The sequence below is a fragment of the Esox lucius genome, chromosome 10, assembly GCF_011004845.1.
Source record: "Esox lucius isolate fEsoLuc1 chromosome 10, fEsoLuc1.pri, whole genome shotgun sequence".
Lineage (NCBI taxonomy): Eukaryota > Metazoa > Chordata > Actinopteri > Esociformes > Esocidae > Esox > Esox lucius.
The window spans coordinates 19753408-19767517 of record NC_047578.1 but is presented as its reverse complement, the minus strand read 5'-3'; the positions used below and the strand labels follow the sequence as shown (position 1 = coordinate 19767517).

Sequence of the window (14110 nt, the reverse complement as noted above, 5' to 3'; positions counted from 1 at the left end):
TTTTTTATTCAACACACAGATAGGCAGTGGGCAGTACAATCAAATGTAAATAAAAGTATTCTGTATTTTTCTTTGTTTAACTTGTTTAAATAGAAAAATAATTATTAAAATATATTTAAAACAGACCGAGAAAAGCCCCCTTAGGCACACCCTCCAGTTTTATAATGGTGTGACCTTTTTATAGTCTTCATTTTCAGGAGTTGATTAATCAGGTATGCACGTATTCCGTGCCGTCCTCCCAGTCTGCTGAAGAGATTTCAGGACACAACTCTTTCCTCCCTTCTTCCCCTGAAGGTTGCAGTTGGATTGACAGATTGCAAACCTTAACAATACCTTAGCGGATATATCAACAGTTTTATATGTATAATTTTAAATTAGGCTTGATCTTCACTTCGAACATTACCACAATAATCAAATTCTAGTAGTCCAGGAGAAGAGTTTGAATATGGAATGATATGAGAGTGATGAAGGGTTATTTACCAGTCAATTTAGGCTGCTCCCTTGCTGTTTTTCATTTGATTCTATGGAGTGGAAAAACAGGGAAGGTGGCACAATGGGATGGCATACCAGCCATTCACACCTCACAGCCTATTTCACAGCCATCAGGCTGAAGCATTTATCGGCCCCGGTTTCAGCTAGCAGATGGGGGGAAAGAATGCAAACTACCCTGAGAATCACTAGTCGAGCCCCACCCTGTAAAGTAATCATTAACCAAACCCCCCTGATTAAATACACACAAACCGCAAACTTGAACTGTCACTAAGGAAAATAGTCGTTAAACTATAAACTAATCTTGATCTTATCTATAGTGTTAACTAGACTCCTTCAGACATTTAGTAAGATTGAAATGTTGTCAAAATTATATGTACAAATGAAATAAAAAAGTTCAGTGAACTGTGTGTCACAAGAACATAAAACCTGAGTGGTTTTCTCCAACTTGAGTCAAGCATCTGAGGGAAGCACCAACTTGTATGCAGATGCTAATCAATGTTTCTTTTTGAGAGTACAATGAATGGCACTTACTAAAGCATACACTGATGCCTTTTCATGAATGCATAAATACAAAGATGTTTAAGAAGTTCACATTAAAAAAAAAAAAACTTGTATCTGCTTTATAATTTATTAAGGAAATATATAAGATTAGGATGTGTCAGTGGTTAAGCTGGTTTAAGTCAGTTTATATACATAAAGGCACTATTTCTTCCAAATGTTTTTCTCCCAAAAATGTAATATGCCTTGCCTTGTGGAAACAACAGAGCAGATCAGGAGATTAGAAGATTGAGGCACGTCCTTTTTCCCAAGCCAGTTTTCTTATTTTCAAACAGCTTGCTAAGCCAGGCCGTTTTTTCAGGCATAAACATGCTGGAAGTGTTTTTAGGTATAAACATGCATGTGAAACGATTGAGCTTGCAGGCGCCCAACCTACCACAAGGTGTCACTAGAGCTTGATATGACAAGGCTGCCTGTTCTCTCCTGGTCTGATATCTTGCCATTACCACTACTATGGACAATGCAAGTGTCAAAGCCAGTAGGAAAAGCTAAGCAATATAACTTTGACAATACAATACTGTCTGGGTTGTGCTACAGAACCAAAAGTAAATGAAAAAGGAGTTCATACAGTGTAAAGTAGAGCTGAAAGGTTTTTCTGGTTTCTCCCAGAACCCTATTTTTACATCAGGTGACTACATGTGGTGTTGCAAACCCTAGTTTGGGAAACATTGCTTTAAGCATTTCAATTTCAAATCTTTGTGCAATTTTGCAGGGGCATAAAATCAACCAGGGCAGAGCTCTGTTTTTCATATAGTTTTGCAAAAATGACTAACATACATAGAGCAGTATCAGTTATAGTGTAGATTACATTGAAGAGTTATGGAGCATAAAAATAAGACAATGACTTACATTTCACTTACTATTGTGAACACAGTGCCCTAGCATATGAAGAAAAGTAGACCTACAGCCAAGTTTGAATAGGTATCCCAATCTAGCCATAACATTTAGTCCATTAAAGCAATTGTTCATAGTATACATAGGACTTGAAATGAGGAGAACAGGGTCTCGCTGCTCAACAAATGCAAAGAGATGCAAAATCAAGTGTCCATAAATGCTCACACTCCTTAATTTCACACAGGCACTCCTTACATTGCCGGTTGTCAAGGTGGGCTGTTGCCAACAAATGAAATGAGGCGTCACAGTGGAGAAAGCTTCCATGCAACCACTTCCCCTGCAGGCCAGACTAGAGTGACACAGCTCATGCACCAATTGCTTTGGTGACTCAGAAATGTTTGACTCTGTCATCTGATGTTGCGGTGTGAGCTTGCAACTTCAGCAGCATGACCATTTGTGGAATATCTATTTGTCTAGTCATGAGAAAGCACAAAGAAAAACTTGTCTTCTTTGGGAAGCACTTCTTTGGGATATCAATGTCCACCTTACAGTAGTCTCAATGTTCCCCAGAGCCCAGTACATGTTCACCTGTCAAGTTTAAGACATAATAAGACGATACCTGACGATTTCAGCTGCCACTGTGCTGACACCTCCCCCCTCCCCCATGTTGTCCCTGTCCTTGTCCATCTGGTCATGCTTCTGACCTAGACTGAGTTTAAATAGACTTTGGACTCAGCCCACATGCATTTATTAATTATTACAATTTGTAATCTTAATATGTTCACCCAGCACAGCCAGAAGAGGACTGGCCACCCCTCTGAGCTTGGGTCCTCTCTAGGTTTCTTCATAATTTCGGCCTTCTTAAGGAGTTTTTCCCAGCCAATGAAATTCAACACTACTGTTGTTTGCTCCTTGGGGTTTTAGGCCGGGTATTTTGTAAATGCACTTTGTGACAACTGCCAATGTAAAAAGGGCTTTATAAATAAATTTGATTGATTGATTGAATAATAATGGAAATTGCGTGGAGGATTGGAGTTAAATAATTTCCCCATAAGCAGCCACGACCCAGTGAATTCATTTTCAAATTCATTTTCCCACATACAAGGTTTAGCCTAGGGTTACTTTAATTCCAATCTTCTGATAATAATATTCATTCAGCAACACATCTGGGTGGAAGTGTGAGTGACCAAAGATCCAGCAGTCAAATTATCATCTCTAGGTCTTCGCAGCGGATGCAAATACACTTCTAATCAAATATTTCAACCGGTATTAACATTGTCAAAAGAAGGGTTGAGGTTTCAACATACATTCGAGGATGGATCTGGATTTTGTGTGCTTACCAAGATTACAGCTAATCGATTAGTGCAGATTTGAATCGATATTTATTTAACGCCAAGCCGCATCACGTGGTTTTGTTTTGTCCAATCGGAGAAAAGGTTTCATTCCAGAAGGTATATCCTTTGTTCTGGGTTTCAGCTGTTATCGACAATTCGCTGGAATAAATTGTATACTTGCACATATGGACAAAATATATATTTATTGCAGCTAGATGACAATTTTTGGATGCGTTCATATTTCTTCACTGGAGATCTGGTCTAAGGTTTGGCTAACATTGCGCAATGATGTGTTTTATTTATCACATGACCCCTCCCCCGACACATTGAATAAGGAAGAAGTCGGACATGTTTGAAGGAAATTTGTTGGGGAAAAAATATCGTGGTGGAAGACCAGGAGAATTTTGAAGGAAAATGTTACTCTACAGAATGGATCTACGCATGGACATTTTGTTTAATATTATAATTTTTAATATATCCCTGGGAATCAAAAGCAACTTTTTTACACTTAAGAAAGATTAAAACAACTTTCGTAAATAATTTTTTACTATAGTGATGAGCCAAAATATTAGTTCTCGTAGTCAACTAATGTAGAAGAAATGGGCAGGAGTAAAGACCTGAGCGACTTTGACAAGGGCCGAATTGTTATGGCCAGACGATTGGGTCAGAGCATCTCTGAAACGGCAGGGCTCGTGGGGTGCTCCCGGTCAACAGTGGTGAGTACCTACCGACAATGGTCGGAGAAGGGACAAACCACAAACCGGCGACAAGGTGTAGGGCGCCCAAGGCTCATCGATGCGCCAGGGCAGCGAATGCTATCCCGTCTGGTCAGAACCGACAGAAGGTCTACTGTGGCACAAGTCTCAGAACATTTTAATGACGGTTACGGGAGGAATGTGTCATTACACACAGTGCATCGCACCTTGCTGCGTATGGGACTGCGTAGACGCAGCCCGGACGGAGTCCCCCTGATGACGCCTGACCACTGTCGAAAGCGCCTACAATGGGCGCGTGAGCGTCGGAACTGGACCTTGGAGCAGTGGAAAAAGGTCGCCTGGTCCGATGAGTCCCATTTTCTTTTACATCACGTGGACGGCCGTGTACGTGTGCGCCGTTTGCCTGGGGAAGTGATAGCACCCGAATGTACTGTGGAAAGAGAACAAGTCGGTGGAGGGAGTGTAATGCTCTGGGCAACGTTCTGCTGGGAAACCTTGGGTCCGGGCATTCACGTGGACGTCAATTTGACAGGTGCAGCCTACCTAAAGATCGTTGCAGAACAGCTACACCCTTTCATGGCAATGGTATTCCCTGATGGCAGTGGCCTCTTTCAGCAGGATAATTCTCCCTGCCACACTGCACACATTGTTCGGGAATGGTTTGAGGAACATGATGAAGAGTTCAAGGTGTTGCCCTGGCCTCCAAATTCCCCAGATCTCAATCCGATTGAGTATCTGTGGGATGTGCTGGACCAACAAGTCCGATCCACAGCGGCTCCACCTCGCAACTTACAGGAATTGAAGGATCTGCTGCTAATGTCTTGGTGCCAGATACCACAGGACACCTTCAGGGGTCTTGTGGAGTCCATGCCTCTGCGGGTTGCAGCTGTTGTGGCGGCACGTGGAGGACCTACCGCGTATTCGGCAGGTGGTCATGATGTTTTGGCTCGTCATATGCAATAGGTTAATTTTATAGAAGGCTTTTGTAGGTATACTTTTTGAAAATCGTTAGTCATTTGTCGTGGTATTGCTGATAACGTGTAACTTTTGTATGTGTGATGGGTATTGTAGCATTAGCTTATGCGTGTAGTGTTTTTGACGACGTTCGTCAGATTGTTTTACATGTAGACATATGTCCAATAGTATATTTTGACTTTGTATGATAGGAAATCTTTGGTGGTTAATGTAGTTAGGGTTTTTTGTGGCCAGTTAGTGGTTGAAGATGGTAAGGCCTTGTTTATGTTTTGGTAGGAGTTATGTTGCTTCGTGGAACGTATTCAAGTTGAGCAACGAAGCTTGTTTTCAACTGATAACTGTGCCTGAAAGATCTATTTACATTTTTTAAGTAATGGTAATCCGACATCTGACAGCTTTCAGTAAGATTTGTGAGCAGCTGTCATTCAGGGGCAGGTTTATTATTAGTCCGGCAGATTTTGTTTGATTTCTGAAATATAAGGCCGAATGTAATTGTATTGCACGGGCCGTATTGGTGGAGAGTGCCTGCCTCAAGTGGAGGAGTTTAAGTATCTAGGGGTCTTGTTCACGAGTGAGGGAAGGATGGAACGGGAGATTGACAGACGGATCGGTGCAGCTTCTGCAGTAATGCAGTCGATGTATCGGTCTGTCGTGGTGAAGAAAGAGCTGAGCCGCAAGGCGAAGCTCTCGATTTACCAGTCAATCTACGTTCCTACTCTCACCTATGGTCATGAGCTTTGGGTCATGACCGAAAGGACAAGATCCCGGATACAGGCGGCCGAAATGAGCTTTCTCCGCAGGGTGGCCGGGCGATCCCTTAGAGATAGGGTGAGAAGCTCGGTCACCCGGGAGGAGCTCAGAGTAGAGCCGCTGCTCCTCCACATCGAGAGGGGTCAGCTGAGGTGGCTTGGGCATCTTTTTCGGATGCCTCCGGAACGCCTTCCTGGGAAGGTGTTCCGGTCCCGTCCCACCGGGAAGAGACCCCGGGGAAGACCTAGGACACGCTGGAGGGACTATGTCTCCCGGCTGGCCTGGGAACGCCTCGGTGTCCCCCCGGAAGAGCTAGAGGAAGTGTCTGGGGAGAGGGAAGTCTGGGCATCCCTGCTTAGACTGCTGCCCCCGCGACCCGGCCCCGGATAAGCGGGAGAAGATGGATGGATGGATGGATGGATTTTGTTTGATTTCTGAAACATAAGGCAGAATGTAATTGTATTGCACGGGCCGTATTCACAAAACCTTAGATCTTACAGTAACACTGGGAGGACTCCTCAACAGCACTATTCTGTTTACTCTGAAAGCCCACGATAGACATAAGTGGCCAAACGTGATCCTTGGGTCTGGAGTCACAGAGGGGTTTATGCAGTTTGGATATGATGGAGAAGACTTCATAGCATTGGACCTAAAGACAAGGGCATGGATCACTCCAAAACAACAGGCAGTCATCACAAAATTAAAGTGGAATGGATCTCCTTTTTTTACAGCGAAACTGGATATGATGTAGCTCCACTGACAAAGCAATGATGATGTCATATTACAGTATTATCATATAATTATTTATGCATTCTATTAAGATGGAATGAAAATTTGATATCATTTTCTACTCGTTCCCCTATCTTTTTCAGTACTTCTCTCTTTCCCACCTTTTCTCCAGTTCCTCTATCAGTGTCTCTGCTCCAGAAGACCCCCTCCTCTCCAGTGACCTGCCACGCTACAGGTTTCTACCCAAATGGAGTCATGGTGATCTGGAAGAAAAACTGACAAGATCACCATGTAGATGTGGAGGTTGGAGATACTCTCCAGAATGATGATGGAACGTTCCAGAAAAACCTTAGATCTTACAGTAACACTGGGAGGACTCCTCAACAGCACTATTCTGTTTACTCTGAAAGCCCACGATAGACATAAGTGGCCAAACGTGATCCTTGCGTTGCCCACGTTGACGTAATGTAATTTGATGAGCGAAAAGGCGGCTGTTGAATAATGTAACGACGTAAAATAACCGATAAAAAATATATATAATTTAGATTGTTAGGACGTCTATCCGGTAATGACGCACATTTTGTTTGCTTGCCAAGCAATTTGCGAATAGTTCGAATGAGAAGCTTGACAGGAACAGAATTTTGTTTGAAGCTGAACTCTTCTCCCCACGCGGAAAACCTGGCAAACCAGGCAAAGGCCGCGGGGCCACAGCAGTAGTAGAGGTGTGTGGTTTATGGCCTAGAGACTGTCCCTTACTGAGTGACTGACTGACTGCCCGCTGTTAAATTGCTTAGTGGTTAGAGACGCGGACCGTCTCGTATGCCAGTGGTTCTTGAAGTGTGTGACCCAGGGGGTCGCAATATCATTTCTAGAACAAATAAAAGGACATAAAAGTTAATGACATTTCACATTCTTAAAATAAAGTGTTGATCCTAACTGATCTAAAATGGAATTTTGACTAGCATTAAATGTCAGGAATTGTCAGAAAACTGAATGTAATTGTATTTGGCTAAGGCGTATGTAAACTTCCGACTTCAACTGTATACCTGGATTTGACATTTTTTTTGCTGTCCATCTCTTGTGGAGTGCAGCAGGCTCAGGGTGACTGATTAAACCACCTAATGTCTTTCGGGCGGCTGCGGTGATAAACAATATGGGATCGGGTGGGTTTGGTCTAAAACATAAATAATGTATTAGAAGGCGTGATTTAATCTGACATCTTAAGACAAAAAATGTATATAAATAACAATGTATTTTTGGCTTAATGACAGGACACATTTGATTTCAGTTTGAATATTCATGGGGCCCTATGCCTTCGGGGGCCATAGGCCTCTGCCTACCTTGCCTAGTAGTGACCACCTCTGTTACCAATATACCATCGCTATGTGTTGTGTCCAGTCATTCTGTGATGCGTCATGAAAAACAGCTCTTTGCAGTGGTATGTTGGCCACAACCCACAACCCTTGTGCCTTATTGGTTACATACCCCAGCTTTCAGCCCATCCTCATTTTGTCTCAGCGGGTCCAGTCTATATAATGTATAATATAAACGCCCAACGTCCTTGACATGTCAACCATGTTGTTATAACAACTGGATAACACTTGAATCTTCCAGGTGTAACACCTTTCTGTCTGTTTGTTTCAGTGCCAGGAGGAGTGACGACTGCTCACCAGGTCCCGACAGTTTCCCAATCCGCGTACTCACCCCCTATGCCGGTCACCCCAGAATTGGGGCCCTCCACCCCCCCACAGATGCTCCTGGCCCAGAGCCTACCCCCACCCACCACGCACAGTACTCCTGCTATGCTAGTCTTACCCCCAACACAGCCCACTGCCAAGGTAAATACCCATGATGCTGTCAAACAGTCTCTGAGCAGGGTTCACTAACCCTATAACTACACTGAAAATAATGTACTTGTACCTGTCGGCCCAGCAAATAATAGTGCTACTAAAGTAGTTACTGATTGAAGGATGTAAGGGGCACCAATTCTATTAATTGTCCTGTTGTCTGACGTGCCCCTGCATTTGTCTTCCTCAGAAAAAAGGAGTGAAGCGGAAAGCAGACACCACCACCCCGACCGCCATGCCCGTCACCATGGGCGTGGGTGGGATCGGCATGGTGGGAGGGCACGACTCCCCATTGACCCTCACCTCTCTGGGGGTAGACCAGGGACTGGGAATGGGCCGCGGGAGGGGCATCGTGGGCGCCAAAGCACCGGCGGGGAGACAGGGAGTGAGCGGGTGCCCAATCAAGCCTCCAAAGAAAGACCTGCCGGACTCCGTCCAGCTCCAGCCAGTCCGGCGTGGCAAACTGAGCCAGCAGCTGCGTTACTGCAAAGGGGTCCTCAAAGAGCTGCTGTCCAAGAAACACGCGGCGTATGCCTGGCCCTTCTACAAGCCAGTGGACGTCTCCATGCTGGGCCTCCACGACTACCACGACATCATCAAGCAGCCCATGGACCTCAGCACCATCAGGGTACAACACTGTCTGTTCTACCTGTTTGTAATCATCAGTGCACCCTAGATGGGGCTTAAAAACACAGCCTCATCAGGAACTGTAGATTATGTAGCCACGCGTGACTGGAAGTGGTTATGGATAGTAGCATCTGTAGATAGCATATATTGTAAAAGTCGACCATAGGAGTGGATCTGATGCTAACTTCCTCCATTTGTTAACAACAGAGGAAAATGGACGGTCGAGAGTACAGGGATGCCCTGCAGTTTGCTGCTGACGTCCAGCTCATGTACTCCAACTGCTACAAGTACAACCCCCCTGACCATGACATGGTGGCAATGGCACGCAAACTACAGGTACCGGTTAACACACTTCCTCTGCAGTTTTAATGCCCTTGAAGTGTTTAGTGTTGACCAGTAAGTGCTTTGGTTACCTCTTGCTAAAGTTAAGGTTAGGGTTAGGCTTAGAATAAGGTTTATGTTAAGGGTTAAGGTTAGGAAGAGAATTAAAGTTAGGGTTAGGATATAGGTATGGGATAGTGTATAGTTAGTTAAATGTTACAGATAATCAGTGGACAATCTGTACAGCTTCTACAGGCACACTTCTGGGTCGCTCAGAATGTGTTACCAGTGCTTTTTGAGGTTGTTCCAGAATAGTTTCAATAAAAACTTTTGATGGGGCCATTGCGATGGACAAACAGAATTGTCTTGTTGACCCTGTTCCCCTTTTTCACTGGTGGATTTAGGTTATTTTTACCAGATTATCTGTGCAGAACTAAGTGATTTGCCTAATTAAACTACAACTCGCAATTAAACTACAAAGCTCTGGGACCCAGCTAATTTGATCCAAAGTTTCTCTCTGGAATTAATGAATTTCTCTCTTCAGGAGCAATAGCGTGAAGAGCTTAGAAAATTGAAATGGAGTCGGACTAATTGAACCAATGACACTTCACTTCATTATTGGGTCAGTCCACTGGCGCAGCTATCGGGGGTGCAAGCGGTGCGGTCGCACCTGAGCCTGCGGTGGGGGGAGGGCACGTGATTGGGGGGCTGTGGATGGTGATTGGGGGGCCCGTGCTCTGCCTCTGTCATAAATTATTGTTTGTACTTTTATTTTTATTTCAATGCAACTATCTCAGTTAGACTTCAGCTGTGAGGGTAATGTACTGCAGGATCGCAATAACTTTTTTCATGTGCCACCTCAAAAATTCTCATCCGGGGGGGCTTCCCGTAAGGACAGCTTCCACCCCAGCCCGGCATTACCACGCTACGCCAGTGGGTTAGTCTCTGAGCATCATGAAACTGAATGGACATGAGAGCTCTGGTCTGATTACTTCCTCTCTTTCCAGGATGTCTTTGAGTTCTGCTTTGCCAAGATGCCTGACGAGCCTCCGGCCCCTACTGCTTCTATGGGTGGACACTCCTCGTCTTCCTCCTCTTCATTGTCCTCAGAGAGCGACCCAAGCAGGGAGAGCGACAGCGAGAGCAGCCCCAGCTCGAACAGCGAGGAGGAGCGAGCACACCGCCTGGCTGAGTTACAGGAACAGGTGTGTACTCAGGTAAAATTATTTTAGCTTTAATCTTGTGACTATGAAACTTAACCCTAAAACTAGCACTAAAGCTAAATCATATTTTTTTTTCAAATGCTGTGGTTTGTCACTGCATCCTAAATGCAATATGACGTTTTTCTGTATACCTGACCTGGAAGCTGGTTTCCACCAGGGTCAATGACACAGTCCTCCCCACTGTCCCATCAGCTGAAAGCAGTTCACGAGCAGCTGGCAGCCCTCTCCCAGGCCCCCATCGTCAAGCCCAAGCGGAAGAAAAACAAAAAGGAAAAGAAGAAGTGGAAGCCAGACAAGGACCAGGGAACCCGGATCCCCATGGTAGAGGACGTACCCATCCGACCGCCCAAAATATCAGAGGTCACCAAGGTCCCCCAAGATCCCCAAACCTGTCAAGCCTCTGAAGACGCAGAAGACCAAAAACAACAAAGGGGGCTTAACGCATGACAAGAAGGGTTCAGCAAGAAGAGCAACAAGAGCAAGTGAGTTCCCCCTGCTGGCGAGGAGGGATACCAACATCTCTTTTGCATGATCTTACTTCTTGTCTTCATACTGCCAAGTCAATTTATTTATAAAGTCACTCAGTAAGGGACAGTCTCTTGGCCATAAACCACACACCTCTACTACTGCTGTGGCCCCGCGGCCTTTGCCTGGTTTGCCAGGTTTTCCGCGTGGGGAGAAGAGTTCAGCTTCAAAACCAATACTGAACCAAGTGCTGTACAACACAATGCTGTCTATCAAAACATACAACAATAATTAGAAACAAGAAACAAACAAGACAGTTAAGCACACATGTCACTAAACGAACTTGAACGTTTGAAATGTTTTATGATGAGACTTAAGTGTCTCCTTGGTGGGATGACCTGATAATGATGGGCAGTTAATTGAACAGTCTAGGGGCAACAACCAAAAAGGCACAATTATCTTTTGTTTCCATTTAAAGACTGTGGAATGGCTAAAAAGAACTGATTTGACAATGGGGTCTGGAAGAGTGATACAACGTAAGGAGATGTGAAATATTCATTGGAGCCAATCCATATAAGGCTATAAAAATATGTAACTGTACCTTAAAATCCATTCTATATTTGACTGGTAACCTGTGAAGAGAGGTCATTGTCGGGGAGATAAGGTTCTTGTTCCTTGTACCAGTCAACAATCTAGCAGCCACATTCTGGACAAGATGAATGACAAATTCCAGAGTACAAAGAATTGCAATAATCTATTAGAGACGATATAACTGCATGTATAACTATCTCAAAGTCCTTAAGAGAGAGGAAGGATTTTAGTTTTGCAATAGTTCTCCGATTATTTATTTTTTAATGCTGAATCAAAGATAACACCTACATTTCTTCCAAGGGGTGCACATTTGTGGACAAGGGCCCCACATTTGAGATAGTTCCTCAGTTGATTTGGGGTGTCTTACTCTTATTAAGTTGGAGAAAGTAAGTGCTGGATGGCTAAAAACTATCTTCAAGGCAGACAAAATGGACTTCAAGGAGTTGGTATCAACTGGTTTTAGCGGTAAGTACTGCTGTGTATCAACAGTGATATGGTATATCTATGTTTTGGTAGAATGGAGCCTAAAGGGAGCATATCCAAAGAGAATTGAATTGGACCCAGGATCGAACCTTGAGGTACTCCGCATGTGATCGCTGCCGAAGAGGAGGAAATATTTTCAATATTAACAGAAAAGATTGTATCTTTCAAATTAGAATTGAACCACTGTAGAGCAACATCCTGGATACCAACCTCTTGCTGGAGGCGATCCAGAAGGATGACATGATCAAGAGTATATAAAAAAAAAAGTGCTCAGGTCAAACAAGAGTAAAATAGCACAAATTATTCAGTACCTTAAGAAGACCACATTATTTTCATTTAAAAAAATTAGAGCTGAGAAAGAAAGACATTTTCCAGTATTGTGGACATAATGTATCATTTTTCAACGGGCCTACATTTTTTTTTATCTGTAGGGTCTAGATTGGGTTTTTTAATAAGTGACTGAACCACAGCATGTTTAAAACTGGATGGAAGAGTGGCAGTTATATGAGAGCTGTTTATTACAGACAAAAGGCTTGGACCTACAGTACCTAACACCTCTTTCAAAAGACGTGAGGGAACTTTGTGGGAGAAAAAGTAGACTTCATATGTGAGATTATGTCCCTCATTATTAAGTTTCAAAAGGTATTCCAGGCAAAAAAGTTCCTTCAGGATTTAATCACAAATCCCCCTTCAGGTCCATCTAGAAGTCTCAGGTGGTGACCCTGAACATGCACCAGATGAGCTCCGCCTCCATGCTCCCCCACTACGACTCGGAGGACGAGGTGTCGCCCATGAGCTACGACGAGAAGCACCAGCTCAGCCTGGACATCAACAAGCTACCGGGGGAGAAGCTGGGCCACGCTCCTTTAGATGTTTAGTAAGATTAAAATCTAGTCTAAATTATATGCACAAATAAAATAAAAAGTGAACTGTGTGTTGGAAGAACATAAAACCTGTGTGTTGTTCTCTACCTTGATGTAACCATCTGAAGGAAGCACCAACTTGTATACAGATGATAATGTTTTTGGAAATGTTCCCTTTCTTTTTGAGAGTATTATTGAAGTGTGTTTACTAGAGCATATATTGATGCTTTTTAACTAATTCATAAATAAAAAGCAATTTAAGTCCACGTGTTTAATTCTCCTTTGGAATTTATTAATTAAATATATAAGATTACGTTGTGAGTCGCTGGATCAGCCGGGTTAAGTCAGTTGCTATCCTCAAAATGTTTTTCAGAGCAGATGCAGGAGTAGAAGTTTGAGGCACGTCCCTCTTGTCAAGCCGTTTTGTTTTTTTGTCAAATTGCTTGCTCAGCCAGGACATTTTTACAGGTGTACACATGCTAGAAGTGAACGCACCACCCCCCCAGCATAAAAGTATTTACATTCCACTTACTAATGTGGACACAGCACCCTAGCATTCATATGAAGAAAGGTATCTGAAACGAACATAACATTTAGGCTATAATGGCAATTGTTCATAGTATACATAGGACTTGAAATGAGGAGAAAAGTGTCTCGCTGCTCGACAAATGCAAAGAGATGCAAAATCAAGTGTCCATAAATGCTCACACTCCTCATTTCCACACAGGCACTCCTTGCATTGCCGGTTGTCAAGGTGGGCTGTTGCCAACGAATGAAATGAGGCGTCACAGTGGAGAAAGCTTCCATGCAACCACTTCCCCTGCAGGCCAGACTAGAGTGACACAGCTCATGCACCAATTGCTTTGGTGACTCAGAAATGTTTGACTCTGTCATCTGAGGGTGTGTTGTGAGCTTGCAACTTCAGCAGCATGACCATTTGTGGAATATCCATTTGTCTAGTCACGAGAAAGGAAAAAGAAAACCTTGTCCTCTTTTGGAAGCTTGATTAGATCATAAACTATACATCAATGTCCACCTTACACTAGTCAGAGTATTCCCCAGAGACCTCAGTGTGTAGAATGTTCACCAAGTAAAGACATACAGGGTATGTAATAAGGTACATGTCTTAGAGGTTTGTAATTAAATAATTTCCCCACAAGCAGTCACTATTTAGTGTGTGCATTTCAAAATCATTTTCCCACATACAATGTTTAGCCTAGGGTTATTTTATTTCTAATCTTCTAATAATAATATTCAGCAACACATCTGGGTGGAAGTGTGAGTGACCAAAGATCTTGGGTC

The 14110-nt window shown here is 43.5% G+C and overlaps 1 protein-coding gene across 5 annotated transcripts; it reads left to right on the top strand.

Annotated features, from left to right (window-relative positions):
* Positions 1 to 3942: 3942 nt before the first annotated feature.
* Positions 3943 to 13078, top strand: LOC105005660 (bromodomain-containing protein 2). 5 transcript variants are annotated; one of them, XR_003782309.2, is made up of 8 exons: positions 3943 to 4466; positions 8033 to 8226; positions 8426 to 8863; positions 9070 to 9198; positions 10191 to 10400; positions 10599 to 10888; positions 11979 to 12040; positions 12640 to 13078. XR_003782309.2 is itself a non-coding variant. In XM_029122735.2 (7 exons), exons 1-6 carry the CDS (start codon positions 4031 to 4033, stop codon positions 10851 to 10853), a joined length of 1662 nt encoding a protein of 553 aa, XP_028978568.2. In that variant the 5' UTR covers positions 3943 to 4030; the 3' UTR covers positions 10854 to 10888; positions 12640 to 13078. The 5 variants fall into 5 exon arrangements, 4 of the variants coding, with proteins under 4 accessions (XP_028978568.2, XP_034150593.1, XP_034150592.1 ...); XM_029122735.2 differs by lacking the exon at positions 11979 to 12040; XM_034294702.1 differs by lacking the exons at positions 3943 to 4466; positions 11979 to 12040 and adding an exon at positions 4827 to 4897.
* The last annotated feature ends 1032 nt before the right edge of the window (positions 13079 to 14110 follow it).